This window comes from Elephantulus edwardii, unplaced genomic scaffold, assembly GCF_000299155.1.
Source record: "Elephantulus edwardii isolate Elephantulus edwardi_28Jun2011 unplaced genomic scaffold, EleEdw1.0 scaffold00080, whole genome shotgun sequence".
In the NCBI taxonomy this organism is placed as follows: domain Eukaryota; kingdom Metazoa; phylum Chordata; class Mammalia; order Macroscelidea; family Macroscelididae; genus Elephantulus; species Elephantulus edwardii.
In genome coordinates, this window is record NW_006399830.1 from 7,875,566 (window position 1) to 7,890,927 (window position 15,362).

At 51.9% G+C, this 15,362-nt stretch overlaps 1 protein-coding gene across 1 annotated transcript in view; it reads right to left on the reverse strand.

Annotated features, from left to right (window-relative positions):
• The window catches only part of WBSCR17 (Williams-Beuren syndrome chromosome region 17), a 447,264-nt gene extending 434,799 nt beyond the window's left edge, over positions 1-12,465 (reverse strand). Inside the window, exon 1 of the mRNA XM_006889663.1 lies at positions 11,995-12,465. Within this exon, the coding sequence (XP_006889725.1) occupies positions 11,995-12,232 (238 nt within the window). The 5' untranslated portion in view covers positions 12,233-12,465. The remainder of the gene's footprint in view (positions 1-11,994) is intronic.
• Positions 12,466-15,362: the final 2,897 nt, after the last annotated feature.

A 15,362-nucleotide genomic window follows, 5' to 3' on the forward strand; every position in this document is an offset into this window, starting at 1 on the left:
GCTCCTCTCCTTGAAAAGCAAAAGAAAAACTCCCTCATTGGTACACAGTCCCCCCCGCACATCCCCCAACCCCAAATATAATCTACTCTGCAACCCTCATTGCGTACTCCTATGATAAACATAATGCTTGTTTTAATCAGGGAGCTCCACCCCACTCTGTCCGCAAGAACAAACAGCTGCAATTTAGACCTTCTACCTCTCGGGAAAGTGCAGCCAGAGTGCTCCATGGAGGCAAAGATGACACAGCCTTGTCTCACATACTTTGCACATGTCGCCAGGAGAGGCTATGTCTTGGAGAGGGACATTATGCTTGGAAAGGTGAAGGAACAGTGTCTTAAAAAATGCATGCGGAAGTTGGGCGATGAATAAGGCAGACAGAACTGATGCCTTTGACCTGTGGTGTTGGTGAAGCGTACTGAACGTCCCAGAGTCTGAAGGAAGCAAACAAATCCGCCCTTGGAAGCAGCACAGCCCGGATGCTCATTAGATGAGTGGATGGTGACACCTGACTTTGCATTCCTCAGGCACGGTGCCTGGAGAGGCCATCCCTGGAAGAGGACATCATGGCTGGGAAAAGGAGAGGGTTGGCAAAGAGAAATGACACAGTGGCTGAAGCAAAAGACCCACCATGGCAGCCTGTGAGGATGGATCAGGATACGGCAAGGTCCCTTCTGTCAAAGCGTCAACTAGACGGTGTGAAACGCCTCCGTATGACTGGAAGGACCCCAGGCTAAAGCTGGGGAAGAGAATTCCTCCCTGACTCCTATGTGGAACATCGCCTCTGTACCCTCCCTGCGTCTCTCTCCACACCGGGCCCCTGGGTGATCTTATTCCCAACCCATTTCTCACAGATCAAAACACCTCACATCTCTCGTTTACATCACCACAGGCAGATCTGACTTCATAGCACTTTGCTTCACGGCACTTCACAGAGAATGCTTTGCTTTTTAACAAATGCGTGGCGGCCCTGCACGGAGCCCGGTCTGTCTGGGCCCTCTTTCCAACAGCACGTGCTCACTTAGCGACTCGGGGTCACATTCTGGTCATTCTCACAAGATTTCACACATTTTCATAATGCATGGAATAGAATGCAGGACAGAGTAACTTTTATGTGCACTGATGTTGTGAAAAGCCACTGCATCTATTATGACTCACAGCGCCCGCAGGAACAATGGATCTGAGCCCTGTCCGGGGGCCATCCTTGTCATCCCTGAGATACCTGAGCCCGTTGGTACAGTCACATGTCCTCATTTCGAGTCCAATCTGGGCTCTGCCTCCCACACCGTATCTAACCATGTTCCTCTACTGTTAATGAGCTTTTTAAAAAATTTATTTTTTAAAAAAATTTTATTTTATTTTATTTTATACTGGTTTACAAAGTTCATAAAGTTCATATACATTGCTTTTTTTTTATATATATACATTGCTTTTAACGCCAGACCTTTCCCCTTTCTTTAACTGATGCCTTCCTCCACACATCAAATTGTGCGACCCTGTATTTAAACACCTGCCCCCTTGGACCCTTGTATAAGCTCTACAACAGTGGTCCTATTCAGTATTTCTCTTTATGAGACTGAGTTAGTTCACTTAGCATAATGCTCTCTCATCCCTTCCATGTTAGGTAGTAATTTACAAAATCATTGCTCCTGCGTGCTGCACAGTAATCGTACTCCATTGTGTTTACAGGCTATTTGAAGCCCTGTTATTTCAAATTTCAAAATTGGATGGTCAATCCTGCCTCCTGCTTTGTCTCAGAAGTCAAACCACACTAGTACAGCAAACTGACAGACAAGTGTTGTACTCCTGAGAGTAGATAACAAACAAGAAAGCATATGCATACCTAAGCTGTAAAATGCATGAGGAAACAAACAAGCAAAACCCAGACAAAGTCGCATAACTTGCTTTACTGCAATAACCACTTCCTGCAATGTTCCAGAATGTAAGTCACATCTCTGAGATGTATCTGCAATCAATGCCTGAAGTGTCTCTCACAAACCAGCTAATGAAAGGCACAATTTCACCTTGTTTCACCTCCTCATTTGCCTTGAACCACAGCAGTAGGGTGATGGCACCAGCAGACTCGCCCATTCTGACCAACAGAGAAACTGAGGGTCTGGAGGAACGGATTCCTCTTTCAGTTGAAGCTTACATGTCGCTATGACACCATATAGTTCATCAGAGCTTCTAGACTAAGATGGACTAGGAAGAAAGGCCTGGCCAACTACTTCCAAAATCCAGCCATGGAGAGCACGTGGCCCACAACAGCCTGATCTGTGTCTGCTCGTGGGGAGCGGCAGGACCGGACACTGTCTTGTTCTGTGATACACGAGGTCACCATGAGCTGGAGCTGACCTGGAAGCAGCTAAGTCCAGAGGTTGTCTAATCTTGGTCCGTTTTCTAATCTGACTCGGCGTCGGCCTGCCCACATCCCTTCCTGTCACTCTTCGTACCAAGGGCAGAATCCTCCTTCTGTCCAGAAAAGCCACTCCCAATTTGGCAACAGCAAAGGTCAGTCTGGGAGGCTGGATGTCCTTCGCCGGACGGGCGGGCAGCAGCTGCCCCTGCTGGCAGGGTGCCTGTCACACACGCTGGCCAGCACAGATGTGACTGATCTGAGGGCTCTCCAAACGAGGGGCTCCCCACTTCTTCAGGAGCTGTGGCTTCAGCAAAATACTCCTGTGTGCCAGCAAGGCTATTCCAACTTGCAGCAGTTCTGCAGAACAGCGGAGACCTGGCCCAGAGGGCTTCCTAGGCTGACGGGGTAATGGTTCAAGTACCTGGCTGGCAACCAAAAGGTCAGTGGTTCACATTCACCAGATGCTCCACAGGAGGAAGAGGAGACAATTTGGTTCCTTAAAGCTTTACAGCTTTAGAAACACTGGGGGACATTTCTACCCTGTCCTACAGGGTCACTCTGGATCAGAATCAACTTGACGTCAGCAGGTTTGGTTTTTCCTGGAAACACATCACTAGGTCTTTTCTTCAATGCAGCAGCTAGGGGATTTGAACCATAGACCTTTCCGTGAGCAGGCAAGCAATTACAACCATTGTGTCATCGGAGATCCTTCAAATGTACAAACAAGAAAATGAGATGACCCGCCATCAAGTCATTGACCTTCACAGCAGCCCTCCATGGGGTGTCCAAGGCTCTGTCATTACAGGAAGAGACTGCCCATCATTCTCCTTTGGAGCAGCTGAAGGATTTGAACCATTGACCTTTCACTTACCATCCAGTGATTAACCCACAGTCCCACCAAGGCTCCTCATGTCTGATAAACCAGAAACCCAATGTCTTTGAGTTAGCACCGACAGAGTTGCCCTCCAATGGGTTTTCAAGGCTTTAAATATTTTTTAATATTTTACCTTTTTTATTAATTTTAATGAACGTTTACAGAGACGTGGGGTTTCCATTCATTCACTGGTGCACAAGGCTGTAAATCTTGACAGGACTTTACAAGAAACTATCCATCTTTCTCCCACAGAGATTTGAACCATCAGGCTTTCACTTGGCAGCTCAACACACTATGCACTATGCTACCAGGGCAAACAAATACACAGAAATAAAAAACTAGTAATGGTTACCAGGAGTGACAGGGAGGGGGAGAGGGGATGGTTTTGCTTTGGGGGATGGGTAGTGGGTTTATGTTAATGGCTGTGTAACAATTTGGAGACGAGAGCAAGAACAGATGTACATCTTGAAGAATAACTGGTGTCACAGAACTGTCTGTGAGAAATTGTTGAACTGATGTCTGTTTAGATGATTATATTTTCATCATCATAATAAAAAAAGTTTTCTTTTTTAAAATACCACCTCTGCCTCTGACTCCATCTTGGAGGCCTGTGAGAGCAAACGCCACTTTGGGCCCCCCCATACCACCGACCCTGCTCCCCGAATCTGGCACGTGGCTGGGGGGGCTGTACCATGTCACTGGGCGCATGTGTGTTTTCTGCACTCAGTCTGCTTGTGAAGCTTGGGGGCAGCAGCGGGATGGGTAATTCTGACTTGTGTTCATTCTCACAGAAATGTTCTTTCTTCAAGCAACCCTGCTTCTATTCAATAGCCTTCTGAAATCTAAATTTGGAACCTAACCCAAATCGACTGCGTTTTCTCTTCTTGCCCTAGGCTGATGGGGTGGAGCTCGGACGGGGCTGGAGTACTGAGTCACGACAACAGAGTTCTCACCAGAGGCAGGTCGAGAGGGACACAGGTTTATACAGCAAAGAAAACCCAAGCCCACTGCTATAGAGTCAATTCCATTCCACAGAAACCCGACAGGACAGGACAGAGCAGAACTGCCCACAGGGCTTCCCACAGGAGCACACGCCTCATCTTCCCCAAGGAGTTCAGACCACAGACCTTGGGGTCAGAAGCTGAATTCTTAAACCACTACATCCCTAGAGCTCTGGGAAACAGCCACTTGGCCAGCATCTTTGCCCTAAAATGAGAAGATTCCAGACTAGGACAAAAACAACCATAGAGGTTCAAGTGCATCCAGAGGCACTTGGAAGAAAAGCCTGGTATTCCATTTCCCCAAAATTTGCCACCTAAAACCTTACGGGATCCCGTCTGACTGTTGCATCTGAGGTTGCAGGAGCTGGAATTAGAAGAAGGTCACTGGTTTGTAAGCCAAACAGCACAAGACAGCACTGGGGGCAAGATGGCGCCTCAGTGCAAACAGTGACTCAGAAAAGACGGCTTCCCCACACCGGGTCTCCTCAGCCAGCCTCCCCGCTCCAGCCCTCACCGCAGCCACCCACCCACCCAGCCTCCACAGCCCGATTCTCTCAAGCTCATTTCCACCCTGGCTATCATTTACCTCTTAAAACTTGCTCCCAACCAATTAATCAACCCATAAATCTTAAGTGCCCACATTATGTGCAAGGTGCTGTGTCAGCTGCTGAGGGATGGAAACGGTGTTTATAAAAAGCCCAAAATATGGTTCCCACCATTAAAACGATGACATGCCAATCGTGACCTCAGGAGGGAAGCACGTGGCGGCGTGAGAGAGAAAGTGATGGTCTCTTCAGGAGACCCCTGGAAGCAAAGGCCGGCATCTTGGAGCAGGAAGAGGGCAGATGGCTGGACTGGCTCAACACAAGCCCATACAGTAGACCTTGAGTGCAGCCTTAACGGATGGACAGACTCACTGGCAGTCCATCAGTTCCAACTCACAGCAGCCCTGTGGGAGACAGAACTGCCTCACCCAGCTTTAAACGGTGTCCTCTTTACAGAAGGCGATTGCCTCATCACGTTCCCTGAGAAGCGGCCAGTGGGGGTGAACTGTCAACCCGAGATTAGCCAGCAAATGCTTAGCCGCTGTGCCACCAAAGTGAGGAGGAGGAAGAGAGAGAGCAGATTCCAACAACTGCCATAGGAAACCAGCTGCCACTGAGTTGGCCCTGATGTATGGCAACCCCATGTGTGCAAAGCAGAATTCCACGAGGTTTTCACATCTGTGGTCCTTCAGAAGCAGAGCACCAAGCCTTTCTTCCAAGGCACCTGTCGATGGGTCTGAACCACTGACCTTTTCAAACATTTAACCAGTTAGTAGCCTAGTTGGGTTGAAAAACCAAAGGGAGATAAAAGGAGCCAAAAGGTATAGCAATCAGGACAACTGGGCTGGAGGCAGGACAATGTGCTGCTGGAGCAGAGTGAGAAAGGGCCTGGTGCTGGGGCTGCCAGTGGAGCCCGCTGGTCCCCATGTTTACAAGTGATTCCTCAGTGGACAGCAAGCTGCTGGACGGGGCTGAGTAAGGAGGATGGTGGACTACTTTCCACGCAGATAACTGGACCCCTCGTGTTAGCAAACACGGGCAGGGAACATCAATTACAAGGTTACTTCCACAACAATCAAAATGTCCATCAACATTAACAAAATGTGGTATATTTCTACAATGCCGTATTGTTGTTGGCTGTTGTTGAGCCACCCCCAAACTCGTGGCAACTTCACGTACAGAGTAGAACTATTGCACGAGGTTCCACGCACTTCCATGACTGAGACTATGGAAGCAGTTCACCAGGTTCCATCAAGCCCCTGGGTAGGTTTGAACCGCCAACCTTCAGGTTAGCAGCTGCTTACAGTACAGTACGGTACATTAGTTATGAAGGCTCATTTTGGAATATGATGAGTCGCAGGCGACTCGACAGCACATAACAACAACAACAACAACAACATACAAAGAAATGAAGTCCTACTACACGCCATTCCACAGATGAAGCACAGACGTTAAACACTGGTTTGAGAAACAAGTCAGTCACAAACCAAACAACCAAACCTGCCACCACTGAGCTGAGTCCACTCATAGTGACCCTATGGGACAGGGCAGAACTGCCCCACGAAGCTGTCACCTTTACAGAAGCAGACCACCACACCTTTCTCAGAGAGGCTGGTGAGTTTGAACCATCAACCTTTTGGTTAGTAGCTGATGCTTTAACCGCTGCACCCTAGTGTTCCTCGGTTTGTCTTCAAAAGACAAATACTCAATGAAGCTCCTTGTGTGAAAGAAGTAATTACAGAGAAACACAGGTCATTAATGGATTCCAAGGTGTCGGAGCAAAGAAAGAAGGGGAGTCAGGGACTGAGGGTGAGGGCAATGAGGATGTGTTAACAGTGGGGAAATAATTCGGAGAATAGCAGTGATAATAGTTGCATTAGAGAGACAAGGAAATCAATATCATGGGATTACAGCTTATATTAAAATATACTACCAACCAAGCAAAAGCCAAATCTACCAACACTGAGTGAATTCCAGCTCAGAGTGACCCTGTCACATAGCGGCACTGCCCCACTGGCTGGAGATCTTTTATGTAAACACACGGCCCCATCTTCCTTCTGCTGGTGGGTCTCAATCAGTAGCCATTCAGGTTCACCTCTGAGCGCCTTAGCCCCCTGTGCCACTAGGGCTCCTTCCACAACAACAAAAACCCTGTAACTGGGCAAGCTGAAACCTGGATCTCAGCCCAGGTGTCTTAGCCGACCAGCTCATTCTGAGAAGCAAGGCCCACCTACCACCTGGCCAGTGGACTCTCAGGTCTCCACAAAACAGGCTTCATTAGAGAGAGTCACATCAGAGGGGGTGGCTGTGCTCACTGCTCCCTTCTGGTGGGACAGGTCTTTTCAGTGTGGTTCCTGCTTTTATACTCAAGGGAATCATTTGTCCTCACTGTGCCCCCAAGGCCAGGCACAAGGGGGCGCTGCATTAATTCCTGAGGATCAGGAGAACCATGAAGAATTACAGGTTTAGATAGTTCAAGTCCGCTCTGAGGTGGATCAGAAGGAAAGCTTGACCATTTACTTCACAAAACACTAAACACTAAAACCCTATGCAATCCAGGCCCTCTGACACCCTAGGGGTAGCTGTGAGTCAGAACTAGTATGGTCGGGAAACTTGAGGGGTATAGGAGTTCTTCGATGGGACACACTGTTGGGGTGTTTCAACGCTAACACTGCTAGTTTGAGTCTATTCTGAAATGGTCTGAAGAACAGCCTGGCGGCCATACCACAGAGCCACTGAAAACTATGGAGCTCAGTTCTCTTCTGACAGAGGAACTAGAATTTATTTGAGAGCAACTGTTCTTTTATAAAGTCCACTGAGGTCAGAGTCAGTAGTAATGGCAAAGCAAGAGGACAGGAGGTGCCCTCATCCCACACGCCTGAGTAGGGCATTCCTCCCACACCCCGTTCCCACTGAAGCACTCAGATCTCATCAGTGAGCAAGACTCAACCCTGGAACAAAGAATAAGCAAGAGCTGGGAGACAGGGGAGTGGGGGCTGAGAGGCCACAGAGAGAGGGAGGGTCCTTTCCATTCCAGAGCTGGCCTCTTTTCCCTGCAGGCCCCGTGTCACTACAAACGACATTCAGGAGCCAGGGTGACAACATCTGCCCAGGCCCGGCTGAAATTCCCAGGCTTGCTCAGGAAAAACTTTCAATCGCGCCTCCTGCAGAAAATTCAGACTCACTGCAGTTAAGTCTATCCCTACTTGCGGTGACCCTGCAGGACTGAGTAGAAAGGCATCATCATGCTTCCAGATCTGTGCATCTTAACGGGAGCAGACTGCCTGCAGAGTGGCTGGGGGGATCGACCTGCCAAGCTGGAAGAAAACTCACCTACACACCCAACAGCCTCCAACTTCACGAGGCCCAAGGGCAGGACACCCCAGCCTCTAGAGAATCACTTGCCTGTCCTAAAAGCACCCAGAAAGAAGCTGGAGACTCAGCCCTTGGAAGCAATGGCTCAGCTTTTCAGACGTCCCCTCTCTGCCTTTTCCAAGCACCCAGCTTTGTCACGGTGGGTGTCCTTGCCTGACTTTGTGTGATGTGGGATCCTGGAAAGATGCAGCCCCCAAGCTTACTTACCCCAAATCTACAACATCAGAGTTGGGGTGGGGACCAAAGACATTCCTGTAACAGGTCTTCCAGGTGATTCTATACATAGTAAAAACTGAGAAAGGCTGGGGCAGAAAGAGAGGCGAGCTAGGGGTATGGTTCCATCCTACCGCGTTTTCCTAATGGTAGTGGTATGTGTTGGGCTAGGACTGAAAAGGCCGGCTGTTTGAATCCCCCAGCTGCTCCACGGAAACAGATGAGGCAGTCTACTGCTCCACAGGAGAAGGATGGGCAATCTCCTCCCGCAGAGTTTATAGCCTTTGAAAACCCGCAGGAGCATCAGCTAGCAGTCTGTTCCAACACAAAGGCCAAATAACAACTGGTATTGGGATTTACAGCCTCAGAAACCGACGGAGGGTCACCAGGAGTCAGAACCAACTCAACCCAAGTGAGCTGGATTTCAAACTTAATATTAAATTGGCTCTGTTTCCTGGAGTGCAGCCTGTTGTGGCTGTTGTGTACTGCTGACTCCGAACCAACCCATAGCTGACCCTTCAGCAAGTTTTCAGAGGCAGTAAATAGCACAGAAGGACACTTGTCCATCCTCTTCCTCCTGCAGAGTAGCCGGTGGATTTGAACCTTATGCCTTTGGGATTGCAGAGCAGTTTCTTACCACTAGGCCACATTCCTCCCACAGGGCAGCTGGTGGATTTAACTGTGTGCCTGCAGGACGGCAGAGTAGCTCTTTATCGCTCTTTGTGTACTGTCGACTTGGAACCGACTCACAGCTAACCTTCCAGTGGGTTTTCAGAGACAGTAAATAGCATAGAAGGAAGACTGTCCATCCTTCTCCTGCAGAGCGCTGGCAGATTCGAACCACATGCTTTTGGGATTGCAGTTCAGTTTCTTACCACTAGGTCACATTCCATGAAATAGGACGTTATATGATCTGGACATTGCGTGAATGTCATATTTACCTTATGGGAGTCTGCTTCCAGTCATCCTCTGCTGCCCTCCTGTGATGCTGATGGAGACTGGAGGACTGGGCATTAATAGGACAGTGGCTGTGGGAGCCCAGCTGGAGGAGCAAGCAGGGAGGGCGCAGAGCCCACCCAGCCCCACTCCCAGTCCTGCCCACTCACCCAGGACTAAGCCTGAGGGTCTGCTCCACAGCCCAGCGCTCACCTCACCTGCCTGCATCCCACCCTTGCTTCACTCCTGTGAGATTCTAGACCTGGAGTCTTTAAAGCCACTAGGAGGAATAATAAAAATAATTGTTTTCCCTTAAAAACAGAGGTATACACAGTCAGATGTTCAAAAGGGTGTTTGCTTGGGATGAATACCTGTGGATGCAGACCGTGGTAGGGGAACCTAATGATCCTTACACTCTCTCAGGGGTCCCACCAGTGCATCCAGACTAGGTACCTGTGCAAAATAACAAGCATCTTACTCCTGCAGAAACAGACTGGGGGATTCGGCCCCATTTTGTACAGAAAGACTGAGGGATCAGAGGACTGCAGTTTCCCAAGACAAACACAAGCCAAATTCGAGTCCCTTCCTGGACGCCTGTCCAATGGCATCCAGATGATCCAAGAGTCCCTCCAAGGGGGCGTCGGGACAACTGGGCACCTGGCACCTCAGACCAGAGATCGGGAACTGAAGGGTGTGGCTGGTCTCTCTCACTCTGTGATGAAGACATTGTGGCCCATTGCCCCTGACACAACTAACACAGACAGAACTCCATCTGCAGGACATGGGCTCATTCCTCTTTCAAACTTAACGCTGCTGTTACTTGTCAGAGAAGACTGTAGACAGGGGTTTGCAGCCAGTAGTCAAAGCACCAGCTCTGTAGTTAACCCATCCAAGCTACTGACCCCAAACTTCTTAGTAGCAGGGTGATGTGCAACTCAATTTACCTCTCTAAATGCCAATTCCCTCATCTGTGGCTAAGGAGCCCTGGCAACACAAAAGTTAAGCAGCTGACTGCTAACCCAAAGGCTGTTGGTTCAAGACCCAGTGACTCTGCAAGAGAAACCCCCAGCGACTGGCTCCTACAAAGATTACCGTGTAGAAAACCCTATAACAGGTCAGTTCCACTCTGCCACGTGGAGCAGGGTCACTGTGAGTTTAAATGGCACCATGGTGTCTGGTAATGGGTCAGAGTGGACCCCACCTGGATGAATGCCAATAAGACAGTGTCCTCCTGACTACTTTGCTCGGTGCTGGCCACACAGCATGCACTCCCCTAGTTATGGCAGTCATCAGTAAGGGGTCCCCCACAACAAGCATGCATCCCATGACGTCCATTTGGACAGTCTGACCACAGATACAGGGGGTTTTTTTGGTTGCTAAGCAAAGTCAGTGGTTTCAACGATGAGCTGCCTGATGGCAGAAACATGGGCAGTCTCTTCCCACAAAGATTTACAGCCTCAGAAATCCAACAGGAGCCAAAGGGAGCAGGGCTCGAATAGACCACAGTAGTTCTGGGAAAACCAGCTGAGGTTTAATTCAAAAGCTCAAAAAGGAAGGGGGCAGCCTATCCTCAAGCATCTGCCTCAGACGACCAGCACACAGTCCCTGGGGAGAAGTCTGTTAGGTGTCATTGAATTGGAGACCCCATAACAACCCCATGTATAAGAGGAGGAGGCCTGATCGCACGGCATCCTCAGAGCTGCATCCTCAAGCCCACTGCTGCAGTTACTGCTGTCAAAGCAGCCCTGGAGGGGCCTCTCTTTTGCTGACCATCTGCTTTTCCCAGCATGACGTCCTTCTCCAGGGACTGCCTTCCTGGCAACACGCCCACAAGATGTGGGATAAGTCTCAGAGTCCTCCCCTTTCAGGAGCACCCTGGGCCCACTTCTTCCAAAGCACCTTTCTCTGTTCTTAACACTGACTTTAGGGTCCACAGTGCCCTGAAGTCCCTAGACCAGGGGTGAGGGGACTGAGAAGTCTCTCCTCCTGAGCCATGCACAAGGCCAATTGAGATGGGGCAGGGTCTCACAACTGCAGCGAACTGGTCACTCCTTGTTTTGCTGCACGCCCTAAAAACCTGTTTCCCTAGCCTACCTCGAACTTCTAACAATGGCTCCCTAAGAGCTTCTCCACCGATCACGGTCGGTCATCTTTAATAGCAGTGGGAAGGAAAGAGTTCTAATGACTAGCATGCAGCCTGCCTCTTCAAAAGGTGACAGAGTCACTCAACTTGGGACTTAAGCGCAATAGCTCCACGACCCTGGGCCCTGAATACACTCCCAGACTTTCAAGACCTCCCACTCCCCATTCCCTGTCTGCCCTGCACCAAATGCTGTGTGGAAGAAGCTAATTCCTTCCTTGACCTCAGCGCGTGCTCCAGTCCCCTCTCTGCTCTCCAGAGAAGAGTTGCGAGTGAATGATTTTATGGCCGGTACATGAGACCAAAAACAGCCATACTACATGTTCGCACAATACAACCAAACTTACAGCTGGAGCACAGAAAAGCCCCAGACAGTTCTCTCTAGCAGCCCAGGCGCGGACAGGAAGAAGAGGGAATGTGCACCGGAGCCCTGTGACGCCCGCGCAGAGCTGTCCCTCCCGCGCCCGCCGGCTCCTGGCCCCGCGTAGGGCTCCGGCCTTCCCGGTTCTCAGGCGGCCCCCGAGAGCCCCGTGGGCGCCGGCGCACGTCCTTACCATTCAGCTGCCGGTACACGATGTCCTCGAGCAGTGACAGGCGCTTCAGCACCGCATCCTGGATCGGGCTGGCGCCGTGTGCGCTGAGGTTGCCCACCTCCGCGCGCGGCCGAATCTCGTGGAAGGCGTCTCCACTGCGCACCGCGATGGGCCGGCACTTGGCCAGGAAGAGCACGAAGCCGGCCACTGCGATCAAGTTCAAAACCAGCAGCACTTTGACTCTTCTCAGTGAAGCCATCAAACACGCCCGGCCGGCCCTCTTCCCGGACCCGTGCGCCTCGGGCTCCTGCGTGGCGCGGGGCAGCCGGTGGTGGCCGTGCGAGCCACACGCTCTGACCGGGCGGCGAGGACAGCGGCTCTCCCGGGCTCGGGCGGCCGAGATGGCTGGGAGGATGAGGCAGTCGGGGGAGGGCAGAGTCGCTAGCTGCCCTCAGTCTGCAGAAGCGCTCTGGAGATGTCTGCACTGTCCCCCTCCAGGCGCTGGGGTTCCTCCCTGGCCCAGAAGCGGCTCTCCTCTGGACCACCGAGCTAGGCTGAGGGCGGCTGGCTGCCGGGAAGCCGCGGCGCGCGCGGCGCGCAGGTGTCGGGTTAGGACTCACCGCCCGCCCGCGGGGACCGCGCCGCGCCTCGGGCCGCACAGCCCGCACCGCACCGTGGCCCGCAGCCCGTGTTCTTCAGCCGAAGACCCGCTCCCTTGGGCGAGCGCCTTTGTTCCGCTCACCGACCCGCTCCATCACGCCGGGCCGAGGGAAAGCCCGCGCTCAGTGCCCGCATCCTCGCTTCTCCGCAGTCACGCTCAAGTCACAATTACTCTCCAAAGTGGGGGCAGCAGCAGGGGGCGGGCGGAGTGGGAGAGCGCGACGTCCTCTCCGCCCCTCGAGCCAGGGGACACCCCACCCCGCTGCCAAACTCACCAGCGCGCTCAGCCCGCGAGCTCCGGACACGTTCCAAGTCTCGGCCCCACGCAGCGAGTCCGCGGGGCCTGCCGGTCGCACTGACTCGGCCCGGAGCTGGCGCGTCCGGAGGCCGGCCGCAAGGAGGAGGACCTCAAAAGTCACAGCAGTTCTCGGTCCCCCTCACCAGCGTCTCGGGGAGAGCGGCAGGGAAGGACGCGCGCCGGCGCACCCTCCGCTCGCCGGAACGGGCAGCGCGGCTCATCGCGCGCACCCAGGAGCCAGACGCCCAGTCTCTGAAGAGGCGAACGCAGTGACTCCGCCGCTGCGGCACCGAAAGCCCGCACGGCCCTGGGGCTCGGAGCCCGGAGGGGACGCGCAGGTGGCGGCGGAGGGCGGGGCGCGGCCCGAGGGGACCGGCTGCAGCGCCGGCTCCTCCCCCGCCGCCCGTGGCCACCCCTCTCCCCGCGCCGCCGCCCGCAGGCTGCCGGGCGCACACCTCCCCTGCGCGCGGCTCGTGCGCGCGCACCCGGAAAGGGCGGGGGCGGCTGGCTCATAGGCGCCTTGAGGGCTGGGGACCGGTCAGGGCATGCTGGCTGCGGCCGGCGCAGGAGGGACCTTTAGCATCTCAGCACTCCCCGAGCAGACGGCCGGGTCTGTTCCATCCCGGTTGGCAATGAAGACATCCCTTTCCGTGAGCTCCCAGCTCCGCTTTGCGTGGCCGCGAATGGCTAGAGGGAAAATCTGGCCTGGAGACTCGGATTCTGTGACTTTCGGAGCAATTCTGAGCGGCCAACGGGCTGGGTGGGTTCTATGCGGGTGAAAAACCTGTGGGTCCAAGTCATTGCAATTGCGTTCGCCCACCCTCTCTACGCACGTGGTTACAGGAGGATGGTGTAGGTGGCTGGGTTTCCAGGACCCCTTTCCATTCCCCAAACTCCACAGCTCAAAATACAGGAATTCAAGCTCCCGTCTTGATCCTTTCAGTTCCTCAGGCCTAAAAAAACGAAACCAGGCTGCCCACTAATAAAAATCAGGCAACCTAGCCAAATGACAGCCTCCACCTGGCCATTTCCATCTCATTAAAGTTTTTCTCTTCCCTTTCGTTGTTCTTGCGCGCGCGCGGCGCGCTCGTGCTGTTTGCTTGCTTGTTTTAAGTATGAATCTTTAGTACGGAAACGTACGTCAAAATACAGGCACTGTGAAATACTCCGCAGCACAAAAGGAAAACAGTGCGTTTACATCGAGATGAGATTTACATACAGAAAGGAACATTCGTGGTATATTAAGGGCAGAAGGACCCAAAACTCTCCAACTCTTTACTGTGCAGTCAATCCCCTCAGCTGAGTCTCCAGTAGGTTTTCTTTTCAGAGGCTGTAGCTCGCACAGATGCAGATTGTTTGTTTTCCCAAGGAACAGCTTGATAGATTCGAACTGCCTGGCTTTGAGTTGGCAACACAATTCCTTACCAACTAAGCCACCAGCGCCAACCCATAAGCATTAGCCTTACTCCCTGCCCGGATTCAACACAATCTGTGTAATTTCCCAGAAACAGAATGTTATTAGGGGCTGTGGAGTTCACTCACTCACAGCAACACATGGAAAGCAGCCAGAAGAAACCTTGCCCATCCTGCACTATCCTCTGGCCTTGCTGTCTCCACTGTGTCCAAGTCTGCTGTTTCGTTGTTTCTATCGAGTCATCTGCTCGCTGAGGGTCTTCCTCTTTTTCACTGACCCTCTTATTTTCCCACGGAGATGTCCTTTTCTGAGCAGTGATCTTTCTGACAACGTGCCCAAAATATATGAGCCAAAGTCTCACCATCTTTGTCCCTAAGGAGAGGCCGCACTTCCTCTGAAACAGACTCCTTTGCTCTTTGTCAGTCCATGGTATATTCAGTACTCTTTGCCAACACAATTCAAAGGCAATGATTCTTTCCTCTTCCTTATTCACTGTCCGACTTTCACGTGCATGTGAAGTGACTGAAGACACCTTGGCTTGGGTCAGGTGCACCTTAGTCTTTAAAGTGGCACCTTTGCTCTTTAGCACTTCAAAGTAGTCTCTGACAGTGGATTTTCCCAAAGCAGACAAACACACAATTAAACAGAGGAGCATATCAAAAGTCTCGAGGGACTGTTTTAAAGCATATCTTTTGGGCAGAAAGAGGTGCTTGGAAGGAAGAAAACTGTTTTGCTGAGCACCTTCTCATATGCTGAGCCCTGGGCCAGGTGTTCCACCCAGGGTATCTCACTGAATGCCGAACTGAGACAGGTGCCTTACACCGTCATCCAGATGAAGGCTGGTTCTATCAAGGGAAGCAGCTGCAAAAACATGTATTTTTATTTTAAGTTCCCTCAGCTGTAGGAAAACAAGACGTAAGACACTGAGACATTGGGTTTGCGCCTCAAGGCAGTAAGCAGCTCCAAATCCATATGGTTCTAGCTCCCAGGCATAGGACTATGTGGGAGCAGAGGCCG